The sequence below is a fragment of the Lissotriton vulgaris genome, chromosome 7, assembly GCF_964263255.1.
Source record: "Lissotriton vulgaris chromosome 7, aLisVul1.2, whole genome shotgun sequence".
Taxonomy (NCBI): domain Eukaryota; kingdom Metazoa; phylum Chordata; class Amphibia; order Caudata; family Salamandridae; genus Lissotriton; species Lissotriton vulgaris.
Window position 1 is genome coordinate 519,226,869 of NC_141695.1, and position 22,455 is coordinate 519,249,323.

The following is a 22,455-nucleotide window of genomic DNA, read 5'->3' on the forward strand; positions in this document are numbered from 1 at the left end:
AACGCCAAAAGGTTTAAGGGTGAAGAAGACAGGACAATAAAAAAACCCTTGGAAAATTTGCAGTTGAACAGAATATTCACGAACTGGAAGTGTCTCAGAACTGATAAAAGAAGAATCAGTGAAGAGTATTTTCAGTCAATCCTTCAGACTATGGTGAGGGTTGGGTAGTCAACAGTGTTGAAGGCAGCCAAGAGATCCAATAATATCAGGAGGCAGGAGTCATCTTTATTTGTGTTCAGGAGGGTGTTGTCCAGGATTTGTATGGTACCTATCTCTAAGCTGCAGCATGATCTGCTGCCGAACTGGTAGCTGTGAAGAAGATGGGTGCTGTTCATGCAATCTTAGGTTTTAAGAATAGTTTGTTTTTTTATGATCTTCCCAAGGATGACTGGGTGAGTGATGGACTTGTAATTGGCAAGGTCATTAGGCTTTAGTATGGGTTTCATCAGGAGCAGGACATGTCCTGTCTTGAAAGATTCTGGGAATATGCCTTGTGTGAGGGAGGCATTGATAATGGTAAGTAGGAGAGATAAAGCTTCTCCAGTGATAGCTTTAATGAAGCATGAAGGTAAGACATTATCTTCATATGAGGTGTCGTTGAGGGAGTGGAGTATGTCAAATAAAATCTGCAAGTGATAGATCCAGGTGAAGAAGTAGGTTTAGTGTTGTTGATGTATTGTTGGATCTTCAGTATTTTGTCATTCAAAACGAGGATGGTAGCACTGCACTGGTCTATGGAAATGTGGAATAGGAGGGTCAAGCAGTTTGTTGATACAGTGCTTGATTGTGTTGAAGAGTGCGCTGCTTCTATTCGCAGCTTCATTGATGATATTAGTATAGTAGATGGCTTTGGTTAATGTGTTGAGTTGTCTGCATGTTGCAGAAGCATGAGATTGTCAGGAGTTGTTTTTCCTCCATTTTTTCCTGTCTGTGGAGCATTTGTTGTCAGCAAGATCTGGAGTACTGGGGTGCTAAATTGGTCGGCTTACACTTTCATGTTTTATTTAGAGTGAGGTTGTTCACATCATTTTCCAGATGTTTGTTGAACTCATTTCAAGCTGTGCTGATGTCATATGTGGAGGTGACAGGAAGAGACATAAAAATGTAAACGTTGGGTGTTCTACCGAGAAGAATTTGTAGGTTCTAATGGTTTGTTTTCCACTTTTAAGTTGCTCTTGATCGGTTGGCTTGCACACTGAGCAGGTTAATGGGGCAGGTGCAGGTTAATGGACCAGTCTAGCAGTATTGGAGACTTGCACTGGATGACTGGTGATTTCGAGAAGATGGGGTCCAGGAAATGGCCTGTGGAAAGTGTGACTGGGTGGCATTCTGTACTATGCTGTGTGTGTCTCAGGTTGAAAAGTGTCTGGCTTACCTACTTTCATGCTTGAATTGCCTGGGAGGATGAAGTTGCAGAGGATAGTGATGTAGATTTGTTCAATGGATTAGTTGATGAGAAGTTCTGGGAATTTGTCTACGAAGCTCTTATCTTCAGGACACAGCTCAACATTAAGAGGTTTACAGAATCTAGGTATTTTTTTCCAATATCGCTTGACATTTTACAACATAACATTTCTGAACAAAAATCTCAATGAAGAGTTTTTGTCTGCAGGTTTATATAAAGCAGTATAATGTTTCACTTTCAAAATTGGATTCTGGTTTACTTTAGGTCACTGTACATTTACTTATCCTCTGGGTTTAAAATACAGAATGTAAATCTACCTCAGCTATTTCTACAAATTCAAGAATTATCAACATTAAATGGAAACACTGTTAAGGAAGATTTGAAAACTACCCCGTTGCAATAGATTTGAAGAACTTTGATTCTAAACACAAGAGGCGCTTCAGTGGAACGGGTTGGCTTGAGAGTTGGAGAATCTCTGAACATCTCAAAGAGATTATCCTGAAGGTTAGAGACTCTTTGATCCCGGAAACCCACAGTTTTGGGATTAATACACCGATGGTGTGGTATATTTTGGGTGCAGATTATGTAAGAGGAGATGTTACCGAAATATGCACTTTGGCATTAATGTTTCCTTTCAGGTATCAAACAGTTGTCAACTGCTACAACAAAAAGATCCAGGAGAGTCTTTGTGCTGTAAATATCCAAGTATAGAAGAGACAAAAGACATAGTCAAGGGGATAGACATCTCTGCAGGAAGCTGTCTGCAGAGATGAATACAATGGAATGCTCTGCAGCTACTTTGTCTATTGGGGTAGGATCAATGAGCACTAAACAATTCAACACAATGAAAATTCTAATAACAAGCAAAGTTACTGTTATGTTTGTGGTTCACATTATCATTTAGCCAGTAATAACAGCTGTCCTGGGGTTACCAAATGTTACAATAAATGTTAAAGTGTTTTCCACTTGACCAAAATGTGCACAACGTCCCAAAAAACAGTTTAGTTCAAAAGAATGCTGCAAGACAGCCCGCACGACAAATGGAAAAATGAAGCGCTGTTCTGATGGGTAGGTCAGGAGAAAGAAATTCAGTAGAGAATGATGGTGACCGATTTTGTGACATTGTTATAGGACCAGTTTCATCCGAGGTAGCAAAAGTTGAGTAGGTCAGCAGGTAACAGTTGATTACCAGTAGAGGTTATGGTAGATTCGGGGGTCACCGATAACTATTATTTTTGTCAAACTGTTCTACAAGGAGTGGCAGAAAATCACATTTTGTAGTGGATCTCGAGAATAGGATGTTGTAATTGCTCATGGACATCTTTTAGTGACAAGTTCTTGTGTGTGGGGATTTTGAATACTAGTCTATCCTGAAAAAAATGTCAGTGCCAATTTGTCATGAAGTCTGAAATGCACCCCTAGCCAGCAGGGAACAAGCGAAAGCATTCTTGCAGCAGCTAATGGATTAAAAAAGAGAGCACTGTTTGGGTGACATACTGTACCATATTGTGCATGGCGATGAGGTTAAGGAGGTTGTGTCTTGTTTTTCTATGCTTGAGTTGCATAGGAGGTTCACTCTTTAGAATAGGTCGCACCAAAACCGAGAGCTTCCTCTATTTGCCAACCGTAGATCTTTCAACAACACCATCCCAATTGAACTAAGTGACTATCATTCACTTCCTAAAATTCTTTAAATATTTTTCGACTATCAATTTAACGAAGTGTCACGTTCCTTAACTTTCATCACGTCTTTTAGAGTGTACAGCTCTCCATGCATATCTTCCTGGTTAGCCCCAGCTGTATTGGTTTTTCAGAAATTAGAAATCAATTATCCCGGTAGCAGTGGGGTACTCGGTTTTCACAATGACACTGTGACTAATGCTTAGTTAGTAAAGAACAGAATTGCACTTTAGATATAGTTTGGGGAATTTTGGAAAAGCATGGTATGAGTGTAAACAAAAAACAAATAAAAGTGGACGTTTGTTAGAGAAAATGTAGGTAATTTATGTCAGCACTTAACGTCTTAGGGTGTTAGAACTAAGGGAGATTTGTTAAGACTTAAAGATGCTCCACAGCCACAGAATTTTGATAAAGTTGAAAAGTCGTTAGGACTTTGGGAATATTACTACCAGTGTTAGAACACTAAAGAGATTATTAAGCAAAGATCTGCAGTTTGAATGGGGAGAGGTTGAGAGTAAAGCATATTAGCAACAAAAAGATTGATTGTGGAAGCACCTGCTTTGAATCCCTGTGAAAATGTCCAATCAATCAATCAATCATTTGTAAAGCACACTACATACCCGCAAGGTTCTCAAGGCGCTGGGGGGGGGGGGGGGGGGGGGGGAGGGGGTGGTGGTGTTGGGGGCGATACTGGTCGAACAGCCAGGTCTTGAGTATCCTCCTGAAGGTCGGCAGGTCTTGGGTCTGTCGTAGGCCCAGTGGGAGGGTGTTCCATGTCTTGGCGGCGAGGTGGGAAAGGATCTCTCACTCTTGGTTGTTCTTCGGATGCGCGGGACGGTGCAGAGTGAGAGGTCGGCGAAGCGTAGCTGGCGGTTGGGGATGTAGAAGGAGAGCCGTCTGTTGAGGTAGGCTGGGCCGGTCTAGTGGAGTGCCTTGTGTGCGTGGGTGAGGAGCTTGAAGGATATCCTCTAGCTGACGGGGAACCAGTGCAGGTTTCTCAGGTGGGGGGTGATGTGGACGTGGAGTGGTAAGTCGAGGATCAGTTGTGCCTAGGCGTTTTGGATGCGTTGTAGTCATTTGATGAGCTTGGTCGGGGCTCCTGCGTAGAGGGCGTTTCCGTAGTCGAGTCTGCTGCAGACGAGGGCCTGGGTGACTGTCTTTCTTGTATCTGTTGGGATCCATCTGTAGATCTTGCAGAGCATGCGGAGGGTGTTGAAGCAGGAGGAGGAGACGGCATTGACTTGCTAGGTCATTGAGAGCGTTGAGTCGAGGAAGATTCCTAGATTGCGTGCGTGGTCGGTGGGTGTCGGGGCTGCCCCCAGTGCTGTCTGTCACCAGGAGTCGTCCCAGGCTGAAGGGTTGGAGCAGAGGATGAGGAACTCCGTCTTGTCCGAGTTCAGTTTCAGATGGCTGGTCTTCATCCAGTCGGAGACGGTCTTCATTCCTTCGTGGAGGTTGGCTTTGGCGGTGATAGGGTCCTTGGTGAGGGAGAGGCTCAGCTGAGTGTCATCGGCGTAGATTATGTTGAGGTCGTGCCGTCGGGCTACGTGTGCGAGCATGGTCATGTAAATGTTAAACAGCGTCGGGCTGAGGGAGGATCCCTGGGGTACGCTGCAGATGATCTCGGAGGCTTTGGAACGGAATGGGGGAGGAGGACGCTCTGGGTTCTGACGGAGAGGAAGGAGGTGGTCCAATCCAGAGCCTTGTCTCAGATCCCTGCGGCGTGGAGGCGTGTGCATAGTGTGAGATGGCAGACGATATCGAAGGCAGCAGAAAGGTCTAAGAGGATGAGTGCTGCGGTCTCACCGTTGTCTAGCAGAGTCCTGATGTCGTCGGTGGCGGCGATGAGGGCAGTATGGGTTCTGTGGTTGCTGCACAACCCTGACTGGGAAGGGTCCAGGATTCTGTTTTCATCGAGGTATTTGGTTAGCTGTCTGTTGACGGTTTTCTCAATGACCTTGGCCGGGAAGGGGAGCAGAGAGATGGGCCAGAAGTTCTTGAGGTCTCTTGGGTCTGCCTTAGGTTTTTTGAGTAGGGCTATAATGATATAGTTGCTCCAATGTATTAATTTATTACTGTGAAGTTCTGATGTCACAATGCCTGCAGCAAAAGCCAGGGTAAGTATCTGTAGTTTAAACATGGACAATTGTAACTGATCTTTCTTTCTAGTGATATGTTTTTTCTAAAAACACAGATCAACAGAAAAGAGATATTGATGGCAGTGTGTTTATTTTTTCCATGCTGTAGATCATTACATGAAATATAGAATCTTACATGTTTCAACACAAGCTGAACCGTAGCATGTTTTGATCCGACTTACATTAAAGTGATTCTTTTCACAAAAATACTAATCGCTTGTTGGTGTGTTCATTTTGCAATGAATATGGAAAAGCAAGACACAAAGGATTTAAGTTGTTTTCAAGAAGGATAAAGGTGTGACCCATATGAGGAATAAAATACCCTCTGTTATACATTAAAAGGATATTAGAAGTCACTTCAGAGTGCCATGACCTTATAAAGGGACTCAGTCTTTGGGTTGGTTCCGCTATATGGTCAAGGAAGTCCTTGTTGACTTGCAGTGTTCTTATAATGTACAGCAGGTGTACTGTATCCCAAATATAAAAGATTTGTTTTATTATATAAACAGGGCTGTACTGGATGTATTTCCTACACCAGAGAAATCTTGAACTTGCAAAATGGATTGCCTGCAATTGAGGACATATATATATACATGCCTATAATGCTGCATGATAACAGACATCTTTCATGAATTTGCAACAATGGAACTGAAGAGGCTGTGTTTCATTACAAATCGTGCCTACCTACCTACCTAATGGCACCATGCTAACTACTGCTCCAAATGCCAAGTCCCTTTACTTAATCGCTATATTTTGATTTGAAATACCTAAGGTCTCCTGAAAAATACTCAATCAATCAAGATCCTCTTTTAACATTCTACTAAGATAGTCTCTGGCCGATCCAACTTCACCGCAGTTGCTTTTATCTGAGACACCAGGTATTAATTACTAAAGCCACAGAGCACAAGAATTCAATTACAGCACAAGACAGAAAAAACATGTTACTCGCAGTAAGAAGTTTATCTCGACTCAAACTAATCATGGCAAATCAGCACGGCACTGGAAAACGATACCTTTTGCATTACTTTATTCTCTATTACATAGCACAGGCTTCCATAACCCCATGAGGCGCTGAAATACATTATTGTTGAAGGTGGATTTAAAGAGTATGCCCCATCAGACAATTGAAAGCTGTGCTGGACATGCCACTTAGTTAAAATTATGTTCTGAAGTCCCGAATGAAGGTTTTTCTGACCAAAGAAGTTCCCTCTGGGTTTTTGGAAGACGAACACTAAAATTTAACATTTTACATACCATATAATGGCAATGTGTAGTGTTAGCCTTCAGAATTGCTGAATAACTAGCAAAGGATGTTATCATTATCTCACTGAAGACTATAAAAAGGCTTGATTGATGAACCTCTGTGAGAGATGTCCATCTTCTGTGTTCCCATAATGTTAGGAGCTTATATTTGGAATTTAAGTGAGAAGCTGCATATTTTCAACTTTTTATTGTGTCTTAATTGTGGGTTCGAACCCCTCAATGAATTAGAATGTTTGTTTTCTAATGCACTGCAGACTACTGAGGTTATGCACCAGAGGAAACCTTATCCAGATGTGAAGGAACCAAGTGTTCTGTGTGCCTCAATGTATACAAGAATCAAGGATTTTCACATAATTGTAAGGCTGGGACTCACACACCACCCTAGGTATCATGATTCATCACTGGCTTGTTAAACTCACCAGAGAAAAATCTAGAGGCAAGTGGGCTCCCTGTGTTGACGGGAACTACACTTATTAGTTAGTGGAGTTAGGGATACTGTAGGGATACTATTTAAGCGTTAAAAACCATAGAGCCTTCACAAGGTCTCCTTTATTATTCAGAAAGTATAGGGGAATATTAAAACCAGATTATGATGCTTAGGAGTGCCAATTACCCCAGCATCTACTTGGTCAACATGTTTCATCCTTGTGCGAGCCCCTCACTGGGGTCCCTTGCTTCCGTTAGTACTGGGGTCCCTACCATTCTACCTTACTGGGTAATCACATTCACTCAAAGTCACTATGCATCCATAAATTGCTCGCCTGCCCTGGGAATTATATTTGAAGGTTTCTGTTCTCATGATGGGTCTCATGGATGGACTTGTGAGGGAAGCCTTATTTTCACACTTTTGCCCACGGTCTCATCCTGTTGCATCACCTATAATCATGTAAAGCTCTCAGGAGACCTCCGGAAAAAACATCCCAGAGCAGGTGAATAGTGTGTGAGATGCCCAGCCTTTCAATTTTGTAAAAATCTTAGTTCCTTATATAGAGGGAGATACACAGGACATTGGGTTCATTCACATCTGGATAAGATTTCCACTGGTTGATACCTACACTCTGTAGTCTTGATGCACTAATGAAGTCTGCTTTTTTGTTGTTCTATATCAGAAGTTTCCAATCTTTTGTGTAATAAGAGCTGCTTATGGTCAATTAAAATCATTGTGAGTTCCTAATATTAGTAGTGGTGTAATAATGACCATATCATTACATTAGTGGCCACCATACGCAACATTACCAGCAGCGATCTGCTCAGTGCATCAGGCAGTGTTGCTAGGAGTAATTTAAAAAAGGCTTTGTCAAATTGGAATGCCTATACAAAGGCAATAGATGCCAGCCACTGCTGAAGTGCCCCTGGCACAAAAGTATTCATGAACAAGTAACTTACCTTTGGTAACAATATATCTGTAAGTAAGATTAGTTAGTGATAGATTCCTTACCTTAGAATTACCCACAGGTGTCAGACTGGATCCGGAAAGTTTTCGTCAGCAGTACCCTTGCGCATCAGAAGGTGGTGTCATGCGGCTCCGCGTCCGTCGTTGGCGTCATGGTCGCCGAGATGATGTCACAGCAGCTACTTAGACGCCGCCCTCGCACGCTGACGTCAGTTCTGTTCACGACTTTCGGCGCCAGTAATGCAGAGCCATGTAAGACACTGACCACTGGTGCAGTGAAACTAGGGCCCTGAAAGGGATGACCTTAACCCTAGAAATCAGTTCGCAGAATGGGGAGGATGGGTTGGGCTATCATTAACTAATGTTTCTTACAGATGTATAATTACCGAAGGTAAGTAACTTGTTCATTTGAAAGAAATATGTTTGTGATAGATTCCTTACCTTAGAATAGATACCCCAGCAATACCAACCCCGGTGGTGGGTCTGCAAACCAAGATCACACTAGGAAGTCCCGGAGAACAGAACGGCCAAAGAAACTGTCTCTCCGGACTTGGCTGTCCAGGCAATAGTGCTTAGTAAAAGTGTGCAGCGAGGCCCACGTCCCAATGCCATAGTGCCAGCCATCGCCCTGGTGGATTGGGCGTGCAACCCCACCGGAGGCTCCTTTTTTGCCAGAGAATCACAGGCTTTAATACACAAGACAACCGATCGGGAGATAGTCCGCTTGTGTACGGCCCAACCTTTCTTGGCGCCTACGTAACCAACAAAGAGCTGGTCATCCACCCGTAACTGTTGTGTGCGATTCAGGTAAAATGAGAGCGCACGTTTTGGGTCCAGACGGTGGAGCTTCTACGGACATTGAGGAAGCACACGTGCCACCGTTTCCCACACAGAGTGGGAATAACAGCCCAAGATGTATGCGGTGTTCACAGACCACAGCCTTGAACTGGCGGAAGAAAAAATCTTTTACCGAAAGGCTCCAGTTTCTTGGATACCCTGTCTGGTGGTGCGGTAGGGAATGCGCTCGGGACGTAGAGGCTTTGACAACCAAGCTCTCAGGGGTGGGGTGTTGGGAAAGGAACAGGGGGTCACCCGGGGCCGGGCGATGGCGTCGGGCCACAGTCCTATCCACAAGAGCCCCTGTGTTGGGGCTGGACCAGGTGCCCAAAAGGCGTCGGAATTGGCGTCGAAGGGTGCGTATCCACATCGGGCTGAAACCGGCGCAACATCGTCTGGTGGGCCGGGCGACGTCGGAGAGGTGGTGCCTGTGTGGTCGGCGTCGGTGGAGGTGTCACAAGGCCAACCGGCGTTGAGCTGGATCCAGGCACAGATCAATGGGGGTCCTGCGTCACCGGGGCCGGAGCCGACAGCGATGCAGGGGCCAGAGTCGCCGACAGGAAAGGGCTAGGACCCCCAGTCAGGCCTGCGGGCCCGAAGGCGCGCCAGCAGGACCCGACCACCCAAAGAGGCGAGCCATGGCTAACAGAAATTCCTGCAGCTGGGCCTGAGTCGCCGACGGACCCAGGAAGGGCGGGTAGGCCTGTGGCGACTGCGTAGCCTCAGCCGAAGCAGTGGAGGAAGCATCACTCGCACCCTCAGCCGCGATGGGAAGTCAGAGAGCGATAGTGCTTCTTCGACTTCTTGGAACGCTTTGTCTTACCTTACCCTGAGTGCAAAGACTTCAATACCGATGAACGGTGGTGGCGGCTCCGTGACCGGTCCCTCGACCTGCCACGGAACCAGGATCTTGAGCGGCGCGGAGCCGACTGCCGGACTTCAAGCAACTTTCGGGACAGCTCCTGCAAAGTCTTCGGCGCCATGGCCAGGCAGTCGGAGCACGGCTTGGGAGTCGTGGTCGCACTCCAGGCAGTAAAGACACACACAGTGTGGGTCCGTCACCGACAGCATGCGATGACAGTTCCTGCAGGTCTGAAGCCGGGCATCCCTACTGCACCAGGAATCGTTCAACTCAAAACATAGAGACAAAAAGCCTAAAAAAAACTCAGTGAAAAAGTGACTGGGGGGTACCGCTCTCTCCGGATCTGCACTTGCTTGCGCGGAAAAAGAAAGAACTGACGTCAGAGGGCGGCGTCTAAGTAGCTGCCGCAACGTCATCTTGGCGACCACGATGCCAACGACGAACGCGGAGCCGCACGACTCCACCTTCCGACGCGCAGGGGTACTGCTGACAAAAACTTTCCGGATCCAGTCTGACGTCTGGGTAATTCTAAGGTAGGGAATCTATAACTAACATGTTTCTTTCAGATATTAGTAATATGTCTCCCCACGTGATTTATCAGTCCAGATTTAAGAAAGCTTTGGAAATTCAACTATTCTTCTCCAAACAGCACATTATGAACTCTGAAAATCTACACATTTTGTCTTGAATAGACAATTTGGCCTATATATGCACATATAATATTAAAACCAAGCAAAGTATTCCAATTTAGGAGGCTGGGATGCTGGGAGCTACTTGCAGGTAGCTGGAGAGCTACCAGTTGCTATCATTGGAGAAGCCTGTTTTAGATTGTGGTTTGTGAAGGACCCAGACGAGGACTGCCCGTGTTTTCTCCTATTACCTTTATCCCAGAAACTGGGATCTCATATTTCTAGGAGTTAGTATTCACCTCCCCCAACCCAGCATCCCTCACACAAATGCACCCCTAAAAGGTAGGTATTTCTAAGAACTAGTGTACTTGGCACCAATCAACCTGACCCTTATTTAACACCATATGTTACACTGAATTACTAAACATGTTTTGATCACAGATAAACAGTAGACACGTGCATACAGAGACATCAATAAGATATCGAAATAAATAAACAGACTTGAACAAACTGCACCAAAATACAAAGTGCTTCACCTTTGTATTAAAACCAGGTATACTAATAAACATTTGACTACTGTTATACTATACAAAAGGGTGACATTGTACCTCCCTAATTCAGCTTAAAAGCTGAGCGTAGATATGTACCAACTCATGCTTATCAGGATTGCTAAACTTAAAAACTATTGAAATCAAACACGAATAAAGACTGACATGCAAATTCTACTCAGGACTACATCTAACAACTTCACAAACCATAGGTGTCATACTTTTGAGATTGCACATTGATTGGTAGAGCACAAGGCCATGTTATCAGTACTATTTGCAAGGGCAAACCTCGGATGATGGTGTAGCCAAAAGGGGGAACAGGCGCAATCAACTTAAAAACATTCAGCTGCATTCTGTACTCAATTGCGCACACCATGCAATGTCTACAAGACCAATAAAGTGTTATACAACACCGGTAAGACCTTAGATTAAAACATGAGCCTGCAAGGGTCAAGGAGATGTCCTAAGTCACCCAAATACCGCAATCCTCTGATCATTACAACCATTTTCTTACCTTAGGAGCACTTATTCAATGCATAATTTCTTCTGATAACTTTCTAGAATCAATGTGAGTCTTACCCATTTAGAAAACATACTTGTCTGAACCAGAATATTTCACTTGGACTACATGGCCATATAATATTATTCTACGCATTTAATTTTTTTTTTAAATCCACACATTTTGCCCAGACAACACAATTACTTCAGTCTAAATGGGCACAAAGCCCTTCTTATCCTCTGTGCTTTTACAGTATTTTCCGAAAGCAAATGATTGTTATTGCAGCCAATCTACTGTTTGGGCTTAACATATGCAAGCTAGTTAATAAACCAAAGTGGGTATTTATGACATTGTCATTTTAATTCTAGGATGATTCATAATTATGAAATATACATTTGTGTGTAGCTTACATGCTATCTTTGTAAGGAGGGCTGTACCTAATGCGACACAAAGTTAGTTGTTATTTTGGAATCGCACTGATATATTCCATTTAGGATTTCCCCTCATTCATTTAATAAGGTTCTTCATAGTGTTGAGGGATGAACCTCGATAACCAGTTCCAAAATGATTCCAGTGGTTCAGATAATGATAGAGCTGGTAAAGTTTCTGTCGTTTGTTGAAGCCATCAGCTTTGGGAATCTTCTCATGGTATGCAGCATAGAAAGAGCTGGAAAATCCCCCAAACATGCTTGCAATTCCCAACTCGAACTCAGAATGGCCGTAGAAACATGCAGGATCGAAGATCACTGGCCCAGACTGGTCTTCGGCTACGTTTCCTCCCCAGAGGTCTCCGTGAAGAAGAGCCGGATCAATCTTCATATCTCTGAAAAGCTCTGGAATCTTTAACTAACAAAGAGAAATAAAGGATACAAACCAGAATTTAACATCTGTACACATTACAACTGGGATAATAAAAAATTTGCATAACGAATGCTTCACCCAAGAAAGGGAGACATTTGTTTAAGGAGCCATATGTTGAACCTCCCATTACACACTGTTCTAATTATAATGCTAGTAAGACCCTTGGCACAGATAAAGTCGCTCATATTTTTGTAGTGGTATTCCAAACCTAGAACTCATAACAGATAAAAGAAGAACAAACACTCACCCACAACTCCCTGCTCCTGTTGGGATAACTCTCCTACCATCAACTGGGAGCACTTAGTTCTTACCACTATGCCCAGTGGATTGTAAACAGAGGGGTATGTGAGACTGTGGTGTTGTCCTAATACATCCCTTCCTGATCTGGCTCTTCTTCCCTTTTGCTTTTGCAGGCTCTTGAAAGCAGAGCATAGGACTTGCCCTAATGTCATGAAATGGAAAAGACTTGTCAGCCAACTAATCACCTAAAAAACGTAAACTGTAAAGTACCGGGAAAATAGCTTATGAATACATTTTTCCATCACAAGTTTGAAAAGCAACTAGGCGAAAATGTGTGCACCCCTCCATGTCTTTATAGTAATGGTAATATGTTTCTGTTTACATATAAGCCCCAACAAGCATAAGGGACATTCAACATGGCTGTGTGTTTCAGATCAGTGTGGAATAACATACTCCGCTCTCTTCCACAACAAGCATTGTCAAAGCAAACAGGTATGGGTTTAATGTGGTAACGCGTGCAGCATTAGTTCACTAGAGTAAGGCGCACAGGACGGAGTCAGCAGACAGAACAGAAAGGGCTATTTCTGTAAACAAGTCCTTCATGCAGTTAAATGCAAGCACTCGAGGGGCGGTGGAAGGATTTTCCTAAACAGCCATTAGCATTAGGTTATTGATGAATACTCCATTTGGCGGATGCTAGGTGTGATTGACAAAGTCTCAAGCCAATGCCTAAAAGAGGCTAGCTGAACAAAGCCACTGGTTGAGAGGGGCACATTCAAAGCAAATATTTTTAGCAATAGGTCTGTTTGACAGTTGCACTGTCAAAACCCAGACCTAAAAAAGATATACCAATGCCCATAGGTCACTCAACATTTGGTTCCTTGAGGCAGTGGTCTAAAATGGAACTGAAATGCGAGAAATTGTGGATAAAAAGAAGCGACATGTACAATACGTAATATATCAATTCACGTACACCACAGAACTCCTCTTGTGCTACCTGCAAACATTATATATAAAGACAGAACTGTGGTTAGTGATATGCACAGCATGTGCATTACATTAAAAAAGTTAAACTATCCTAATGTTAACGCTACGTGAAAATGATCTCTTAATCCCTATTTCCAACAAAGTAGTGCAATCAAAGCTACGTATTTTAAATCTAACCTCATAATTCCTGCTATGTAACAATGAAACACATACCTTCGAAGTTTTCATTTTTATGTCTTTTGCGGCATCCAGCTATGAATTGCTGGTGCCCTACAGACAAGAAAAGAGATCTTTATTTACAGTTAAAAGTTGTGTTACTTAAATCATGCAAAGTACAGCAGTTCACCTTTGGCATAGCTGATCACCTGTCCACGTGGTTTGAAATATGTGTGCATGATTACAAGGAAAGTCAAAACAGTTATGTTAGAGCACAAGAGCAACACCATTAAATGTGAAAGATATGTAAGAACTTTCCAGCTTGAGGGCTCCGGATGGTGACAGCTGGTTCATGGAAAAAGACAATGGATGATGAGAGAGTTGTCCCAACAGGAACTATCCCAGGATGAACCATGACATAAGCTGTGGCTCAACGTGTAGGCCTTTCACCTGTAACAAGCATTGGCAAAGTCAATTGGTCTTGCCTTTGTGATGTATTGGCTTTGCCAATGATTTTAGCCATGTGCCACGCATCCCAGCACCACTCATATGTTCACCTCAAAAAGATGGAGCTACTTTTTTTCTTTTTAGTTACCGACCGAAGTTGGATGGGTAACTAAAGAGAAAAAACACGTCAAAGTAATCTTTCTTTCATAGCAGGTTGAGGAAGGAAACTGAGGTGGGTGGAAACACCGGGGCGGGGGACTGAAGCACAGAGGACAAAAGGCCAAAGCAGCACATGTGGAGCGAGAGGTGGTGGGTTTTTAAAACGGGTTTGGGAAGCACCAAAGGGGCAGAAGCAATATGGGGGAAGAGGGGGAAAAACAGCATAAGGGAGTGGATGGAGTGGAAGCAAAACAAAAGGGGCAGGTAAGGGGAAGCAACACAGAGGTGAGGACGGGGGACCAAACGGGTGAAAGACAGCAACATGGAGCTGGAAGGGAGAAAGCACACAGCCGAAAAGAAAATGGGAGGGGACTAGGGGAGAGGAACCCAGAGCGCAGAGGAATGGAGAGAAGCACATGAAGGAGACAGGGAGAAAACACATGCTTTCTTGTAGATTGCTTAAGAAAAAGACAAAAAGTAGCACCTGAAAAAGCAAACAGTCGAAGCACATAGTAATGCGCTAATGCTTATGGGGAGAGACAAACACAGCTAACAAATAAGAAGCATGCCAATTAGGGGGACAGTAAAGCCAACCAATTGTAAGCGATGCATGGTCTCAAAGGTCATTGTAAGAGTACAATATGTCTTGCAACTGACAGTATGCATTGTCTTCGGCAAAACTTAAAAAGGGTCCCAACAATCCACATACCCATGCGAAATACTACCACTTCCATTAAACATCATCTAACTGTATACTTTATACTTTTATCTTAAAAACAGTTACACCACTGAATTTGAAGTATGTCATGTTGAAATCTGAATACTCAGCAGTGATCCCCTGGTTTTTCAAACAAAAAAGTGTCAAAAAACATATAGCATTGATGACTTCACCTCCAGAGTTCAAAACTAAAACAAATTCACAGTGGTCTAGGAGCCCAGCTCTATTACAACAGCAAAGCTCTATATTTGGAAACCAAAGAGTCCTCCATCAGCAGCTGCATCCTGGAACAGGTAATGAAGCATAACACTCTTGCAAATGAGTGTACAAATCCCTAGCAAATGCATCAGCGTGTAAGCTGTAATAAGGGTAGGGCTAGGAATTACCAGGAATAAACAGTATAAAATATTCAATGAGAGATTTTGTGACAACCTTCACATAAAACGCTGTGTACCTTCATTTATACTTGAAAGGGCCCCTGATGGTTAGAGTGAATTTCAGTTACTAAACTTTCCATTCTGCTCACCGTGGCTCTGCTTAACCATATCACACCACCTAGCCTGTTTCAACTTTGTTATCAAAGATATAGTAATTTAGCAGGTCAACCTTTCACTCCACACAGGGATGCTGTGTTTTATCTGTCCGAGCACATTTACCAGCGGGTCATGCCCCAGCAAAGAGCGCTTTGATGGGTGTCTGCCTTCCATTTGTTCTGTCCTCACTCTTTGTGTACATTATTGGTGTTCTTATTAATTATATGCACTACTCAGCAAGGGGAGTGTCATAATATATTTTCAAAGAGTTCGACCCACTCACAGCCTGCTGGTACAACCTGCATGCAGCATCATAGTGCCAGTCCTTTATATATGTTTAGCACACTGAAAAGGCTGTGTCACACAGGGTAAGTGATGTTTGGATCGCAGGTGGACCAATGTCGAAAGAGGTAGACTTGCTGTATTTTGCCTCTGTACCCTCCTACCATACTACCTGGCATTTCCCAGCTCCCAGAAACAGTAGTCATCTGAACGCTCTGCTAAAAACAGCTTTAAACCCCCTGAATGCTGGTACTCTTGCCTTTAGTTTGACTTCTCAGTATTCACAGTTATAGTTCTTTTGGTTTTGGTTCCATTATACACCTTTATCTATGATGTATCTCTTTTCGGTATTGTGCATTTGCTTATTTGCCAACAATTGTTTTATTTATTTATATATTTATATATTAATAGGATTTGTTTCACATGATTCCTTTCCCTTTCCTCCCTCCCCCTACCCCCCTCCTTAAAATTAGAAAATGCTTTGATTCCTAATGTTGACATCAGTAGTCTACAATTATATTTCCTCGTGAATTTTGTTCCTATTTTCTGCTGGTGCCGCCTTGTTGCTGTATATCCTTTTATTCCAATAAAGCTTTCAAACTTAAAAAAAAAAAAGTAACTGTTACTCCTCTAAGGGTCTGCTTTTCAGTTTTCTTTGTCACAAACAAACAAGACGGACATCCCGTCTGGAGTAATCCAAGTGCCACTGGATATAACTTGTAATACCGCGGACGGAATAACTGTCACGTTTGGGACGAGTAACCAGTCCATCAAACTCTAAATCAGGCCCTAGGTTCTCCAGAGTAAGTGGCTGCTGCTTTCCATTCTAACCACATCTCACTTAGGAGCTACAAAAGAAAGCTGTAGTAGTCCAAAGATAGTCACAGCCATGGATGAGGATGTAAAGGTTTATTGTGCGCACAGGATACACTGCACATGGTGATCCCTCTGCAGCCAGCAGACAACCGACTCAAGAGGAATGCACCTCTGTCATCACACATCATGACTCCAGAACTCTGGAGATGGAGAGTTCTCTGCATATTTAAAACTGATTAACTATATACAACAAAAGCCATCTAGTACCAACTACACTGATAACTGCAGGAAGTTAAATAATTTCTCAACGTAATGGGCTTTTGCTTTAACTCACTGTTGACTCATTAGGGTTTCATTGTGGCACATGCAGCTCACAGAGGCACTCACCAAGGTGGGCTGATGGCATTCCCTGTCTACCTCGTCCACAGCCACCCCTTGAAAACTCTGGTCACAACATCTTGTCAGCTGAATGTGATCCATGATGACACGGATGCCGCTCAGTGCCTCTGTCATGCACTTCTTTTGACCCCTCCTGATTCTGGAGATAGCTGCACCAGAATGAAGATAGGGGTGATAACTGCTGGACACTCCATGGCTTCATTAGCGCAATACTAGAACATGGTAAGCTGTCCTTGGTGAATTAACTGGCCCAAATGAATACACAGAGACATTGTGGCAACTGATACATGGAGGGTCCCTGATCTGACCATTTTATATTTTAATCATGAGGCTAGGAGGTCTCAATACTATTAGTTAAGCATATCCTTACACACAATTTCAGAATAGGTGCTATGGTGTAGGCAGTAAATGAATGGGTCCAAACGTAAAGGTATGGCTGAAGTCCTTTTAATCAAGACAGGAGATAGGCGAGAGCGGACTCTTCCAAGCAGGATACAGAATGTAACTGCTATGGAACAGAAGACCCACTCGAGGAGAAACATGGAATTGGAACGTGAAAGCATTCTAGTAATATTCTAGTATTACACATCTTCTTCCTTTCCAAACAATGATAGTGAAACAATGTATACAACAATAGCGTAAGATGTGAAAAACACAAAAGGAAAAAAAAAATCACAATAGGATTTAACCGACACAGTCTTTGAGATACACAGGTGGTTTGCGACATCTACTCAACCGTGAGGAAGCAATGCTCTCCAAGTTGGGCATGGTAGACTGATTGGAATTCACTAGAATGAGAGAATCACCACCAACAAGAGTAGAGCCTGAGACCCTGGGTTGAGTATAGCCTACAGGATCCTGGGCTAACATATAACCACTGTTACAGGAAATACAGTTGTGTTTGGTCTGGACCAGCTGATCATTAGCTTTATGATACAGAGCCACACGTCGAAAATTCCAACACTCTCCGTTATTCAGGACTTTCTTAATAGTGAAAGGATCTTCAAATTTAGAAAGACCTCTCCCTATTCTGCCAGTTTTAATCTTAACCTGATCACCAATGCTGAAGCAACTGGCTTTGATGATAGGTTTGGGTGGTGAAAATGTAACATCATGTAAAGAAACGAACTGTTTCTTCCAAGAAGGAAAATAATTTTGTTCCTGGGTACCTGCTCCTCATCAACTCAAAAGGAGATTTTCCACTCTGAATCTGTGGAGTGGAAAGATATGCCATAAGCATATCATGAACCAATTTCTGTACAATACACCCATTGGCTGAGGCCATTTGAATAATTCCTTTAACAACGTTGTTGGCTCTCTTACACAAACCATTTTCTTGGGAGTTGTAGAGAGAAGTGCTATGATGAGATTCCACAATTTTTTAAGAAAGTATGCATGTCATAAGAGACTAACTATCTGCCGTTGTCTGCAATGAGAACAGAGGGTATACCCTTGTCTATGAACAATTTGCTTAAAAACTTTATGGTAGTCTCCGTGGTGATGTCATTGGAAAAATGAACCACAAGCCGTTTAGAGAAAACATCCACCACAACAATACCAAACCTATCAGACTCATGTAATTCACCCATAGGACCGATGAAATCTCGGCACTCAGTGTGAAACAGGTACTGCACTTTTGCGTTCAAGAAGCTTAAGCAGAAAATCTTCAAAGAAATAAACGCAGAGAAGCACGGGCACGCTGGGCTCGATCCTTGAAGAGTCGCCAAAATGTAGTAAATGAATGGGTCCAAATGTAGAGGTATAGCTGAAATCCTTTTAATCAAGACAGGAGATAGGCGAGAGCGGACTCTTCCAAGCAGGATACAGAATGTAACTGCTATGGAACAGAAGACCCACTCAAGGAGAAACATGGAATTGGAACGTGAAAGCATTCTAGTAATATTCTAGTATTACAGTGTACAAGGCATAAAGAAGATTCTCTTATACTGAACTCCTGCACCCTGTGTCCAAATAAAACCCACATGGCAGACAAAAGCAAGGGTCAAAACTGTACACAGGATGTTAATCAGTGTTTGCTATGAGAACCATATGATGAAGCATGGCACACTATGTGGATAATGGTTCTATCACTTATGAGCGAAGGGACTCTTTATGTCTATCTATCTGTCTATCTATCTATCTATCCATCCATCCATCCGTCCATCCATCCATCCGTTCGTCCATCTATCTCAGCCTACTCATGTGTGTACACCCACCGACACACATGCATATTACCTCCTTACACTATTTTTTATGAATACTTAAATTTCAGTACCCTTTGACAAGCCTTCACCCACAAAATAGACTGCTGCTCTGCACATGAAACCCACTGGTTTGGTGCTTCTATCCATAGCTGAGGATTAACTAATACTAAACTATTAGAACCTAGGCTGAACAAAAAATACAGACTCGTTTTGACTTGGAAGTTCCTCTGTTAACGGGACATGGCTCAGCAGGCAATCAAGGTGACTGGCACATCTTGGAGGTTTTATGGGGCAAATGTTCTTAATCTAGAAGAATATTTGATGTCCCAGTGGCCTATTGATGTAAATACAATCTTTAAAAAAATACTGTGATTGTTTTATATAGTTTTTTGTCATATTATACAGATTAGCACAAACAAAACGAACAGGTTACTTACCTTCAGTAACAATCTTTCTGGTGCACTGTCTATGGTAGAAAATGTAGACCAGAGTTTATGAATGTATACATGACTTGTTACAATTAGGTTTATATTATTGCCCTGTAAAGCTGTCTGGTGAAGGAAGAAAAAAAACAATCTTTCTGGTGGTTACTCCATATAACTACACAATGTTCACCTTGGGAGTATTTCCCAGGCATCAGGCACTTCACAGCTGTCCATAAGGAATATCCAAGACTTTTCCCAATGTATTCATTACCCTGAATAACTCTCATACAACTCAAAGATGCTCAACGCTGTCCTTAGGGATGTGTCTGGGTCCGCCAGGTGTAGCAAAATGTCATCCGCATAGAGAGATACCTGTTCTTCCCAAGTCATTTCCCATCACCAGCCCCATATCTGGGCATCTACCCTGATCCATTCCACCAGGGGCTCTTCTGCTACAGCAAATAGCCTGGGGGACAGGGTGCAGCCCTGTCTGGTGCCTATCTTTATTGGGAACTCCAGAGATAAAGTTCCATTCACTTTAAGTTGTGCCTTGGGGTTCCTATAGAACAACTTAATCCAGGCCAAAAACCTGGGCCTGAATCCCATTTTCTCAGAATACCAAAGAGGAAAAACCACTCCACAGAGTCAAAGGCCTGATTGGCATCCAGGGAAACCACAGTCAATGAAATTGTCTCCCCACTACCACAGCTATATTATTGTACAGTCTGCGAAGGTTCACTTTAGTCAATCTGTGTGGTATAAATCTGACCTGATCTGAGTGCACCAGGTATAAGAACACCCCCTTCAGTTGATTAGCCGAAGCCTTGGTCAGTATTTTGGCATTGAGTTAAGTAGCAATTTTGGGTGGTAGGCATCCAATCTGTCGGTATACTTCCCAGCTTTTGGACTAGCTATCACTTGCCATGCGGAGGACTCTGGGGAGCTCACCTTTTTGGTGTGCCTCCATGTACAATTTGTGTCATGGTGTAATAATCTTGCTGGTTATTTTCTTTAGGAAGTCAGCTAGGAGGCAGTTTGGGCCCGGTTATTCCTGACCTGCAGCTGTGTCAGATGTCAGTGCCCTCTGTATTCATTCTTCTGTCAAGTCTGCCTCTAGATCGAGGGCTCTGTCCTGTGCCAACCGCCACCACAGGCAGTCCTTCATGAAGCCCTGCAGGTTTGAGTCCTGGAGGGACATTTTCCCTGCATAGAATTTCCTGCATGTACTCTGCCATGGTGGTCACTATCCCCTTACAGCCTGTGATTTGTTCACTGGTAGGGTCCAGTATCTCGCTTATGTGCTTCCTTCCAAATTCTCTACGGTGGAGCATGCCAGAAGTTTGTCCGCCTTATCATCCATGTCATATATACATCTCTGTAGAGTTAGATTTTCTGTTTGATTTCATTAGTTACAAGGAATCTATATTTCTCTAGTTTGTGGATCATCTGTATTTTGGTGCCAGGCATACTCTGTCTCCAATGCCTTGATGTCCACCTCCAAGTCCATGCAGGCTTTCTCTCTCTGTCTCTTTTTCCCAACTTCTCCCAAGCGTATTATTCCCAGTATAGTAGCTTTATATGCTTCCTCTAAGGAAGCAGATTCTTTGACTGTGTCCGTGTTCTCCCTTAAGTACTGTTATGTTGCCATCCTAAGACATGTGACAGCTCCCTCTGATTTTTTACTCTCCATGTAGCCAACCTTCATTCAATTCTCCCTCTTGATTTGGATGTCTCAAGCTTAACAGTCAAAGGGGCATGATCTGAAATTCCCAGTGCTTCACATTCCATCTCTGTGAATCTATGCATCAACCGAAGCAAGGTGAAAAAAATACTATGCGAGAGAGGGAGTCATGTGCTTCAGAGTTGAAGGAATAGTCTCTGGCCATGTATAGACCTCCATATATCTCTCATACCCACTGCATTTATGAAAATACCTAACTTCTCCATACAAAGATTGTGTGCCTACTTCGATTGGGACCTATCTAGGCGTGCATCCAGTACCATATTAAAGTCTCCGCTTAGGAAAGTCGTGGCGGGGGCGTGGCCAACAGCATGGCCGACTAGACGTGCCTCGCCGGAGCTCCGGCCGAGTTGCCCCATAATCCGACTTTAATCCTTGACATCGAGCCCGAAAACCATACCACCTTGCAGCAGAACCTTCCCGCTTATCGGAGTGCCAGCGATCTGGGTGGACGTATATTCTTTTCGGACTTCTGCGAGCCAGGAGACAGCATCGTAAAGTGGGCGGCCATGATGGCTGCCGGGAGGTGCGGAGGAAGGCGAGATCACTGACGCTGCGCCTGACGAGGTGCCTGTCGGACCGAGCTACGGATCGTACAGGGTCCCTCCACACGGTGCGGGACTACGACATACGATTGGGAGAGCAATCTGGACCCGTGCCGAATACTTTACGGGGGAAGCTCCCGACCCAAGATGGCGGCCGGCGGAGAGCACTGAGCCGTGGTGCTGTCCCGCCGGAGTGCGGAGGAGAGTTGGGGAACGAGCCGGTCTGAGATCCTGAGCCCGGGGATGCCACAGCTGGTGGAGGCAGCCGCCTTCCCCCCTTCGCCCCCTTGCCGCTTCGCCCCCGCACGGCGCCCAGACTCCGAAGCCCGGGGTGAGTCAACAAGGGAACTGTACTGTGACCGGACGCGTGTGGATTCCCCCGGTCAGATCTACCCGGCGGTCCGCGCCTGGCTGGCTGTCGGGCTGCCGTGGGTGACGGAGGCGGAGGACAGTGTGTCCCTCTGACGCCCATCTTCCACGTGGAGACCATGAGGAAGAAGGAGCTGGCTCCCAGGAATGTGAAACAGGGCCATATGGACAATTTTGCGGCCCGAGGACCGCGACGGAACCACCGGGCTCCCGCCCCGACATGGCTGTGTTGCTGGAGGCCATTCAGGCGTCCAGAACAGACATCCAGGCATCGCGCTCGGCGCTGGAAACGAAGATTGGTGAGGTTGGGGCGGAGGTA

At 44.0% G+C, this 22,455-nt stretch overlaps 1 protein-coding gene across 2 annotated transcripts in view; it reads right to left on the minus strand.

The window, feature by feature from the left end:
* Nucleotides 1-10,728: 10,728 nt before the first annotated feature.
* LOC147701977 (ketosamine-3-kinase-like) overlaps nt 10,729-22,455 on the minus strand; it is a 221,771-nt gene continuing 210,044 nt past the window's right edge. For both annotated transcript variants that reach the window (XM_086930604.1, XM_086930603.1), the window contains exon 6: nt 10,729-12,100. In XM_086930604.1, the coding sequence (XP_086786730.1) occupies nt 11,762-12,100 (339 nt within the window). In that variant the 3' untranslated portion in view covers nt 10,729-11,761. The remainder of the gene's footprint in view (nt 12,101-22,455) is intronic.